This window comes from Python bivittatus, unplaced genomic scaffold (assembly GCF_059951505.1).
Source record: "Python bivittatus isolate LINGU-HERP-01145 unplaced genomic scaffold, Pbiv_v1 ctg000080_np1212, whole genome shotgun sequence".
Taxonomy (NCBI): Eukaryota; Metazoa; Chordata; class Lepidosauria; order Squamata; family Pythonidae; genus Python; species Python bivittatus.
The window spans coordinates 39,390,770-39,402,894 of record NW_028277035.1 but is presented as its reverse complement, the minus strand read 5'-3'; the positions used below and the strand labels follow the sequence as shown (position 1 = coordinate 39,402,894).

The 12,125-nt window shown below is 37.2% G+C and overlaps 1 protein-coding gene across 1 annotated transcript in view; it reads right to left on the bottom strand.

Annotated features, from left to right (window-relative positions):
• GALNT10 (polypeptide N-acetylgalactosaminyltransferase 10) overlaps positions 1-11,532 on the bottom strand; it is a 67,200-nt gene extending 55,668 nt beyond the window's left edge. Inside the window, exon 1 of the mRNA XM_088133878.1 lies at positions 11,173-11,532. Within this exon, the coding sequence (XP_087990004.1) occupies positions 11,173-11,388 (216 nt within the window). The 5' untranslated portion in view covers positions 11,389-11,532. The remainder of the gene's footprint in view (positions 1-11,172) is intronic.
• Positions 11,533-12,125: the final 593 nt, after the last annotated feature.

The following is a 12,125-nucleotide window of genomic DNA, read 5'->3' as shown; positions in this document are numbered from 1 at the left end:
ATTTAAAATTATAATTTTTGAAGTCTTTACTCAACTTTGGAAAAAGGGTGCAAATTATTTGCAGACTTCTTTTCATATGAATTAGATCACTTCTCTCTCTCCAAGCAGGACTCTATGTTGTATTTTAATTATTCTTTTAAACTTATATTAATGGTTTTTTAAAATTTTGCACTGTATTACTACCTAGACATATTGTCTCTATATATTATTTTAAGCTGCTGGCCTTGGACTATAATAAAGCATATCTATCTGTCTGCAGATTTCTTTCCATCCTTCCTAGATCACTTGTCCTTGCCAACAGCACTTTGTGCTGCATTTTAATTATTCTTAGTATTATTTTTCAAAAACTTGCTTTTAGGGTTAATTTCAGCCTGAGAATATAGAGGTGGATTCTAATTTACATTGAAAGACCACTTCTGTGGAGATGTAACTTTGGAATCAACTGATAGGGTTCCATCAAATCCCTGGCATACGAGTGGGTAACTAGGAAGCATTTCCCATAGGCAAAGGTACGCAGGAGAAAATTTTTCTGACAGAACTCCTGCACACCATTAAAGGGTGGTAATTAACCCAACACTAACATTAGAAGTCTTCTCTATCAATTTATTTTATTTATTCACAATAACATAAGTCACCTTTCAGGAATCACATAATCTTCTTTTGTGTTTGAACAATGCTCCAAAGACGTTTTGATACTGATCTTACTCGTTCATGCAGAATAACTATAATTTACTGCTGTGCTTCCCCCCCCCCCAGCTTTACAGTTTTTAAATATGAGTATATTCCCTTTCAAAAATGTCAGGCACTAAGTAGTAGTTCATCTTCCCTGCCAACAAGTGGAAAAACATCTGGCCTTAAACCATCAGTATGACTTTCTACATGATATGAAAATGTTCTTTAGCACTAAATCTCAAGAAACAAAAATGTGAATGTTAAATCCTAGAGCTTAGTTCACAAAGTCTTATTTCAATCTTCTCTTCAGAATATATTTATAGCCCATTCAAAATTTATCAAACAGCTGGCTTTTAGAAGTTCTTGTTAAAGCCCATAAAATAGTTATGTCTTAAACATCTGGAGCTGAATATTATAATACACATTGAAGCTAGAATTGCCTATTGTATTAGTTTTTTGAAACCAAATCAAAATCACATTTGAATCCAGCTTCATCTGCATTTTAATAATGGCCTCTAATGTCACTAATTAATAGGATCTTAAGACATTATCAGCGTAGGTTAAAAAGGCCCCATTTCAACCATACATTATTATTGCAAAAGAATAAAATAAATAAAACGACAGTGTTAAAACTTAAAACTCTGAAAATCAGGTTTTAAGCATATTATCAATTATAGAATGCAGGTATAATTCACAAAGGATTTCAGAAGAATAACATAATGAAGAATGAGACTTACACTTATATACATGTGCAAATGTTGTAGGCTTTTACGATTTCTGGAACTGTTGATGCAAGAGTTCAGGTTTCTCCCTTCCTCTAAATTTCTCCATAACCTCCTATTCTTTACAATAAGCAAGTTTAACTGACATTATATAAATTGATAAGCAAACACATAGAAAGAAAATCAAATTTAGCTTTCTGCCCAGTACACAACTTCTAAAAATAGAAATTTCTTTTACATACTATGTCAGAGTCTCATGTGTTAAATGCTGTCAGATTATTTTAGTTTGTTTATACTTTAGTAATTGATTTGTATTCAAGTAACATGAATTCATTATCATAGATACTGACTACTTTTCTACATTTGTTTAGGATTCAAGAGGAATAAATTTAAGATATCACTTTGACTTATGCTTTTTTCCTGTCAGTAAAGTATATATATATTTGTCTATAACTAGTTCAGTAATCAAGAGGGGACATCTATGATCAGAAATGTATGCCATAAGTTTATGCCCTAAAACTTTGATATATGGAGTCCTCCTATTAACATTTCCAGCCAGCAGTCATGCTCTTCTCTTCAAGACTACACTATTCCTCCAATACCATCCCATTTCTTTCTCCCTTTCAAAGAGTGCTGTAGTATTGCGGTAATAAACATGTCCTTTTTATTGAACATAGTCCTTATCATGCTTATTTAGGTTCCTCCTACTTAAGCTTTTTGTTCCTGAAACACTTTAGGAACACTTTTGTTCCTAAAATATTCCAGTTGTAGCAGTGCAGTTGAAGCCCTGCCCCTTACGTCTGTGTGTCAATGTTGTACCCACAAATGGTTGGAACTTCAATATTACTGCTGTACCCACCATCTTGTCTTTTTGATCCCCCATGGGCACTGGTGTATGCTACAAGAAAACTAGACTCAATTCAAGTTCAACCTCTGATTATTACATGGATGCAGCAATGTTGTTGTTGTTTTTTAGCAACAGCACAGAACTGATTTGCCATTGCCTTTTTCTAGCAATGGAGATATCTGTAAAACACAGAATGGGAAATACACTCTAGTTTTTGAGTTAATATTTATGCTGTTGTGTCAACAATCAGGAGTCAGTAATCTTTTCAGACTTTGGGCACCATCATATGATCGATTTCCCAACTTCATGAAACTTCAGCCATTTTATTTTTCATTATTTTTATTCAATGTGGGGGAATTTCTAAATGCAATCTACAGTTATCGTAGGCATCTGGCAAATAGCACTGAACTACCAATCCCTGTGTACACAGAGTAGTAATTAATTTCAGTTTTTTTTCTGAATAATTCAATCTCACCAAAAATATTTCAACTAATGCTAACCAGTTGGATCATAACTTATGAAGTTTTACAGCAACTGTAGTGGATCTCCTCTTAATTGCTAAAATGATTAGAGGCCTAAATATCTGAAAGTCTGACTGCTACCACATGAACTTGTCCAATGTCTAGGGGTATTATTGGAAGTCTTTCTTTGGGTAACCTACTATCAGAAGACAAGGAGAGAAAGGGCATTTTCTATTATATTATTCAGACTTTGCAATGTTTTTTTCCTGGAGATGCTTCACCAGATACTATCCTGGTATTTTACAAGGGCCAGGCAAAGATTTATTATTACTTGCATAGACTTCAGTCATTTTACTGCAGCCCACACATTCATATGAGCTCATATGAACAAATTAAATATTCAGCTTCCAGAGAACATGGTTCAGATCCCAGGCCAAGAGCCCCAGTTATGGCCCTATGTAGACCAGGAAGTCCTTGTAACTCTCTTTCCATGACCTTGATCATCATACAGTTCCATGACCTTGATCATCATTCAGTTGAACTATAAAAGATACTTTAAGTGGAGCTGCCTTTGAAGATGACTAGAAAGTTGGAGTTGTGCAGAACAAAGCAACCACTGTTATTTGGAAAGATTTGCTACTATGCCTATTCTGAGGTTGATGCATCAGATACCAGTAGGCTTCTGGTCCCCTGGTCCCAATTCAAAGTGTTGGTCATTATCTATAAAACGCTATAGGGCACAACATCTGGCCATCTCAGGTAACACCTTGTCAAATATGATTCTGCCTACCTTGTCTGGCTATCTAGACAAGGCCTGTTGGGAATCTTGCCCCATAGGTGTAAGAGTTTCAGTGTTTCATTGTTATCCCTTCTCTGTAATAGCCCTCAAATTTGGGATAAACTAGTGCCTGAAGAATTTTAAGTTAATAATTTTATTTAAGTTTTTAATAAACATAGTAAAAACTAATACAAACTAAAGTACAGGAAATAAGAAAAATAAAAGTTCAGAAGGTGCAGAAAAAAGAAAAAAAAGTAGAAGAGAAAAGAAAAGGCAACAAAGACAATAACAAAGAAGTGGCTTCCAACCTTCATCACACCAAGCATAAGCTAATATAATAACTTTTCACCCTCTTTTAAAGTTACAAATGAAAAACCACTTCTCCCCATAGCCTAACCTTTATCTATACGCAATACAGAAATTATCATCATTTCAATCTTTGTTCAGCAAAAAGTCCATTAGTAGTTACCAAAAATATCAAATAAATAGTTTATCCCTGGTCAAATAGTCCAACTTTATACAGTATTCCTTCTTTTTGTTCTGCATAATCTTGACTTTTAAATCATTCCTATGGCATCGCAGGATTTGATTTTTATCACTCTTTGGCATTTAAAAGAAGTCTTCAAAGCTTTCACCAGCCTACTTTGTAAGTCCCATAAAGAGGCATCGTCCAGGATTTCTTGTTGCAGCTGTTCCATGAACAGATCCTTTTCTTGATTTGTCTTTTGTATTCCCATTTTGGTAATCTCAATTTTGTTGTTTTCCATGCCTTCAAACTCTATAATGTCTATGTCAGGTAACATTTTTTTTGAAGTTTTTCTCATCATCTTATAAACATTTATCCATTGAAAGCTGTATCCTTTCTGAGATATTAGTTATTAATATTTCAGTTCTTGTTTCAGAAAACTCTTTAAGATAAGAAAAAGTTATAGCTGGCTTAGCCAGTTTAACTCTTTTATGCCTGGTCCTTTAGTTCCCTCTAGTGTCCATTTGCAACCTTCATCAAGCCTCAGTTCCTAATAAGGATTTAGTTCTGTTTTAGTCATTTCCTACAAGTATATTATTTAATTATATATTTGTTTTTTAAATCTTACAGCAAAAATAAGCAATATTCCAAATCTCTCTGGTTTCCCAATCCATTTAAAACTTTCTTAAATAAAAAACCTTTTTTTTGCCTTTTTTGCCAATTGTATATTATTTTAAATACTTAAGTCTCTGTTTAAAATTTCTTAAATCCGAAGAAGGTAAAACTCACCAGGTGTCAAATTAAGCTCACCAATTTGAAGGTCTCTAATATCTATAAAGTGGTTAAATTGAACGTTTCTGAATGTGATTAGAAAGTGAGTTCGGCTGGCTTAGTGTCCTTATGAAAGGCTCCGCTGCTGCTGAGAGCTAAGATGTCGTCTTCCTCAGCTCCTGGCACTCAAACCTGCTGGAGACCACTGTTTTACAGTCTCCTTGAAAAGAGCTGCCATACAGAGCACTCAGGAGAAGTCCTGATCTCTTTTTCTCCAGAGAGATTCGAAGGACCGGTCTACTCGCCGGTCTTTCATTCTTCACAGTGGTCATCATCTCTGCTCATTCGTGGAGATGTCTTCAGTCAGCCATGACTCGTACTGGAAGCTCAAATACACTAGTACCGGAAGAATGGTTGGTCCTGACTTTTCTTTCATTCCTGAAGGTCTTGAAGATTATTTTATTTCTACAAGCTAATGTAAATTATTATTACATTTATGGGTAATATGTTATGATATTCTTGTTTTTGTTGTATATTCCTTGTTGTGCATTGCCCAGACATTTGTGACTGGGGGAGTATACAAACATTCAAAAATAAATAAGTAAAATAAAATAAACAAGACTGACCTTTTAAAAAAATAGGTGACGGGAACCATTGCTCAAATCCACCTTATGACACACAGTACATGTGGCAGATTCAAGTATTTTAAACAGTATCTATATCACTATATTATTTTAATTTTTAAAGAAGACTTTATGTAGCAAGAGTGTACATGACTTATTATGGCAAAAGATTACTTTATCAGCTGTATTTTTTTGAAGAAATTGTAGTAATTAAGTGCTATAGACTGCAAATCATTCCATGATAAAGCATTTGTTTGAAAGCTACACTTTGAGAAAAATATATACACTTAGCTGTGAACTTTTGTCAAAATTCTGCATAAATTTTATCCAGTAATACCAAGTTCTCCTAAAATAAATCCTGACTAAACAGATGAAGCAACAAGGGAGAGAAAAATAATTTATTCAAAAATCCAGGTGCACAGTCCTTTCTAATGTGATTGCACTGACAAGCAGAGGGACCTTCCCTAGTGTCAGAACATATTATGCAGAAATTCTTACATTAATTTGTCCAAACATAAAAAGTTTGCTGAGAATACATGAAGCATATCCAAAATCCCCATTCATTAGTCTCTGCTTTTAGGAGGTTTGTGATGAGTCAATGGCCACAAATCTCTACAGGTAGTCCTCACTTAACGACCACAATTGCAACCAGAATTTAGGTCGCTAAGTGATGCGGTCATTAAACAAATCACATGACTGGACCTGATTTTACAACCTCTTTTGCAGTGGCATTAAGCGAATCACCATGGTCAGTAAGTGAATCATACAGTCGTTAAGTGAATCATATGGTGTCCCATTGATTTTGTTTGCTGGAAGCAGGCTGGGAAGGTCACAAATGGCAATCATGTGACCCCAGGATGCTGCAACTGTCGTAAGTGTGAGCTGGTTGCCAAGCGCCTGGATTGCGATCATGTGACTGGGGGGGGCAATGCAATGGTCATAACTTCGGGCACTAGTCATAAGTCACTTTTTAGCACCATCATAACTTTGAACAGTTGCTAAATGAACGGTTGTTAAGTGAGGACTACCTGTAATAAACTTTTAAAACATCTTCTTTTACAGGGAATAATTACAACACTGTTTATTTCAGTCTTTTTATTTTGATATTTTATTTTATTTTTAAGTGGTATTGGCTCAGATAACAAGGAAAGTTAACAAATTTCATGAAGGAATTTTTTAAATTATTTTCTTTCATTGCAACCTCTTGGAATATCCGTGAACAGGATATTCAAGTTAACCTCACCATTTGCCACACTTCCTAGAGTTGTTAGTTTGGCAGTTTGCATTTTAAACAGTTATTACTTTCCTCTTATTTTCAATGGAAATGACATTCAATGAATTTAGCGTGGATCCATTCCTTAAAACAGCTGTAAGGTCCTGTGACCCTCCAGAGGTTAACTGATTTATACTTCAACATTTGGAGGACCACAGCATCCAGATATTTGTTTTAATACATAGATGACTGCACAGTAGAAACAAAAATTCAGACAAACCCTGGTTCAAACACACATAGACACTCCCTCTTAGGTCAATTACAAATATGTCAAAATAAGGTGACTTGATATTACTATTGTCTTGAATGAGAAAACAAGAAACTGTCAGGTCATTACAGATACTGGAAGCCAACCCATGGTCCTTGGAATCATCTTCCTACTCCCTCATAATTACCTACTGGTTTATTCAGATAATCTCTTAATCCTGTTTTATACAGAGATCTACAATCACTATTTACTTTGTTCTTTCTGGGAAAAAAGCAATTGATTACTAGCATCCTTTGCTTTGACAAATTTTGATGCAGGGTTGGAATGTTATACCCACTGAGATCCAAGTGATCTTGTTCAGCCTCCTCATGAATAATTCTATGAATTTAAAATATACTACAATACATAATGAATGAAAATCCATTGAAAGAATTTTATCCTTCCATATAATAGAAAGACAAGTGCTAGAACATTAATGCTTATAATTTAAATGTTTATTTAGGAAAGTTTATAATAGGAGAAATTTGAATTGCTAAGTGATGTGATTTAAATATACTGTATCTTGTTCATTATTATATTTGAAATTAATACTATTATAATTACCATTAGAAACTGCAAAAAAGAGCTTAATTTAAACCTTAGGATAAACTGTCAATATTATAACGCATTTGTATTATATATAATGATATCTGAACATTCCAGAAAATAATGCATCTTTTAAGAAAAAGGATAAAAATATTTTTTTTAAAAGTACAAAATTCTTTTTAAACAGCAAATGAATGAAAAACTAAATTAGTGTGAATGTAGCATTTCTTTTGAAGAACTTCATGAGTATAAACACATTTAGACACATGATTAGATTCTAAACATAATCAATTCTTCCCCAGATATATTAAGTTAAAAATTAACATTGTCAGTGGTGAATTAACAGATTATTTCCCAAATATGGGGATTAACATTCAATGTACCAAACAAATAAACTGCTCTAGTCTCTCTAAACAAAAAACAAAACAGAACCGTAGATCTTATTCTGATCCCCCCCCCTTTTTTTTGCTGCTTTATTTTGTGAGATTGGAGATTTTAGAAGACTAAAGAGAGAAAGGAACACCATTAGGGGGAAAAAATCTCTTCAGCATGCCAATCATTTCAAAAGATAAATTGTCACACATTCATAGCTGTAAGTCATAAGAAAGCTCCTATATGGGAATATTTTAAATATATTTATAGATAAAAAAGAAAAAAAAAGTTTGAAAAACATAAAATAGATTTTAAATATATTTATAGATAAAAAAAGAAAAGAAAACATGCTTGAAAAACCTGAAAGCAACTTTATAGGAGATAGCTCTGAGGAAAGTGTCAATACTGTGTAAGTGCTAAAACTGTTTTACTTCCTCCTTCAGTGTGTGTTCTAATAATGAGAGTGACACTTGCGTTATTAGTGTACTGCGCATTGCTTAGACCATGCAATCTATGAACTGTACATTTTAGCAATTACTGTTGTCTACGCTTGTTGCAGGTTTTCAACATTAAACCATTTTTATTTTAATGAAAAGATGAAAATGCATTATTTATTAATAAATGAGGCAACACAATACTTTAAAGAATTGGGTAGCCACTACTCAATTATTTTGTGCAGGAAATCAATATTAGTTACGTGACAATAGCCATTAACATTACCATCATATAGGAGTGGTTTATTTATTTATTTATTTAAAATAGAGTTGCTAATTCCATTTTTATTAGATTTAATAAGACATGACAAGCAAAGAGTCAAGTATCTAAGTAGCTGGTTGGACTCCCCAATCATTTTATTCATATCTATAGGCCTTGCTAATAGAAAATAGTTCAACAAAACTGAGTCAGACAATGCTTATGACTCTATAGAAATTGTGGAGTCCACATTATACAGACAAATACTAACTTATCACTGAAATGTCTTACAAATGCAACACAGTAATCTACATTCTCTCTCTTTCTCCTGGTGAGATTCAGAAGGCCCACATCTCTAAGTAAAACTCTGCTCTATGTGACTGACAGGTGTTATTTATTAGAAAATGTATATGTTATCCACTTATGCTAACAGTTCTAGGCAGCTTACAAGTACAGTAAAATCAACAGCCATCAATGATACTTTTATAAAACTATTACCCAAGATCTGGAGTGGAGAAAGGAGAAGCACCTGTACATGAAAGCAGAAATCCTATTAGAAAATTGCAAACAAGGTAGAAAGCTATACTTACTCACCTTTCCCGCAACCCTAATTTGAGGATATAGTTAGGGAAATTATTGAAATAAAATTCTGCATATTCATCACCTAAATTTGGAAAAATCAGTTTTTCTCATTCATATCTCCACAATTCTGCTATCTTCCTTACATCCAAACTTACATATAAAATTGCATTGAAAAGCCACTATTTCAATGGCTATTTCCTTCTGAAAAGTATTAGTACTTCTATTACAATCTGTAAATGCTTTAGAAAACTGCCTTTTCACTGTCAAAGGCCTGGTTTGAATACTATAGTAAGCCACCAATCCTGCTTAATAATCAGGATAAGCACAAGTGACACAAAGTCACACATGGCATTTCTGCAGTTATTTCACTACAGGCTCCACACAAGCAAGAAAACAACCCTGGAAGTCAGAGTTAATTGTAATTTCCTGTTAGTATCTATGGAAAGGTAAACTGACTTAAAACAGCAGCATGCAGATACTCTGCTTGTTGTCAGAACAGAGAATGACTGTGACTATAATCATTCACACTAGACTCTTTTTCCTTTCTCAGGACATACAAATGTAGTTCATTAGACTCTGGGTAGGTTTGTGCTGTTAATTTTATACACAGCACTTAGTTTAAAAATTATTTCTTAAAATGTGAAAAATTGCATGAAAACAGAAGAACAAATGAAAGCTTGAGCTTCAATATGAACTGAAGTTTAGGGTACTGCAATGAAAACATAATGTGCTAAGTGACATGTCCACAGTAATTTCTAACACACATTGAAAATAGCCTTGCTAAAATCCAGCATTCATTAATTTCAGTAGTTTCTACATAGTTATATTTCATGGAATTTTGTCTTGTTAACTTCAGGAAGGCACAAAGAAGAACACCATTACCATGGCTGTATGGTATGGTATCAAAATGTTTTTACTTCATACAGTATTTCCTTTCAGGAGGAAAAGGGAAGATTCTTGTTTGCTTAAAGCAACCTTAAACAGAAATGGATTGCAATAATATCCTTGCTATCTCTTTAATATGTAACAAGATAACCCCATCAAATCAATTTGATCCATATGTACAGTTTTATTTAAAAGTAAATCTAATTCTTTTTAACAATTTTCTTGCAAATTAAAGAGAAGTAGGACAGAGATTTCTTATGGCAAAAAAACTGATTTTATCAGATGTCTGATGTTAATTCTCAGGCTCAGTATACACAGAACTGAAACTCTAGATGGTACTCTTAATTGGTTCATGTGACTTGAACAAAATATTTGTTTTAGGTACAAGTGACAGTTCATACTCTTAGTTTTAGCTCTTCTATATAAACAAGTGCCAAAATAACTAAGATGACAACCATATGTCAACTGAAAAGAAATATTAAGGGTGTCAAATACTGTAGCATGGATTTCAAATCCCAGCTCTGCTCTCTTCTGAAAAAAACTGCACTATAGTTTCATGTGATTTAAAGAGAATCTTGCCAGTTATTTTCCCAAAGAGAAACAAGTCCATAAAACTCTGATTTAAATCTTTCACAATGGGCAACAGAAGAGAAAGCACTAAGGAGTCACTATCAACAGAATCGGAAGGCAAATTAAAAGGATACTATCATTCAAAGCCAACGGGGGCGGGGGGGGCGGTGCAATGGGAAATGGCTTTGGAGCAGAGATGAGACTGATTTGGGGGAAACCAGACGTCCCACACACGGCACAGCTCTAATTTCAGCTCTAATTTCGTAGGCATTTGTTCCCTAAACTAATATAACTTATCCCACCCCAAACAGTCATCACTGGCCTTTCCTGTCGAAGAGCGCTACTGCATTCGGAAACCAAGTCCTCCAACTACGAAAATGCTCTCTCTCGGTGGGCCGTATACAAGCTTCCCTCCCCTCAATTCCTGGAGCGCCCCCCCCCCCATTATTCTGCCCGCCTCCACTTCCCGGATCCTTCTCCCTTCTATTCAGCGTCCCCTCCCGTCCTTGGCCCATAGAAAGGGGGGGGGGGCACAGCGAGCAGTCCGCGTTGCCGCCCTCCCCGCCGAAGGATCCCCTCCCGTCACCTTCAGAGGCGCAACAGCCTTCCCTCAGAACATACCGGAGGGCGGGGGGAAAGCGCCTCGCCGCCACCACCTTCTCACCTGCGCCTCCTCTCGGACTGCGGCTGCTGCTCCCGGCGGCGCCCCCCCGCGGGCTCCCCCCGCAGCGCCGCCGCCCGCTCCTCCTCGCCCATCGCCGCCGGCGGCATCCAGCTGCCGCTCCCGATACAGCGCCCAGAGCCCCACGTTGGGGAGGAAGACGAGGGCGGCCAGCGCCAGCCCCACCGCCTGCAGCAGCCGCTTCTGCTTCCGCCGCATCCGAGACGCCGCCTGCGAAGGGGAGCACAAGCCCAACTTTCCTCCCGCGCTGAAGCGATGACAGCGACGCTCGAGCCCCGCGCGAGGCAAGACAGCGCCAGCTCAGCCCGTCCCTCCGTTTGTCAGGCACTTCCGCTCTAGGGGTGGGCACTCCCACTCCTACCGCGAGCGAGGAGGGTGGTCACGTAAAGCCCCGCCCACACCTCGAGCTAGACCACGTCCGCCGCTAGTGCTCGTCGCGGAGAGGCGGCGGGAGCGCGGCAACCCGCCTCCTGCGCCTGTCTCCGGCGAGTGGTGCTGGCCGAGGCTTTTCCCTGGGTCAGCGAGTGACCTGCCCGGCCCGAAGCGAGTCAAAGGGGGAAGGGGGATTTTTAAATTTCATTTTAACCCTGCAGTCGATGCGGGTTGGTGAGCAGCGCGCGGGAAAGTGCAAAGGCGAATCGATTTCAGCAAAGCCACGCTTCTCCCGCGGACCCACCGAGGGGGAGCGTGGAGCCTGAAGGCAGCCAAGGAGAGTGGCGCAAAGGGAGAGGGGGCAGGGGGGTCGCCTCTTATCCCTTTACTACCTCGATAAGAGGAATTGGGGAGGCGGTTTCTACTTCTGTAGAAAAAGGAGGAGGCTGGCTGCCATATCGTGACTAGCGTCGCTGGCGAAATAATGAAAGACAGATTTGCCCTCAAGAACTCGGTGTGTGGATGCTAGGACCGGAGAGGGGCCGTGGAGTAAGTTGAGTAAA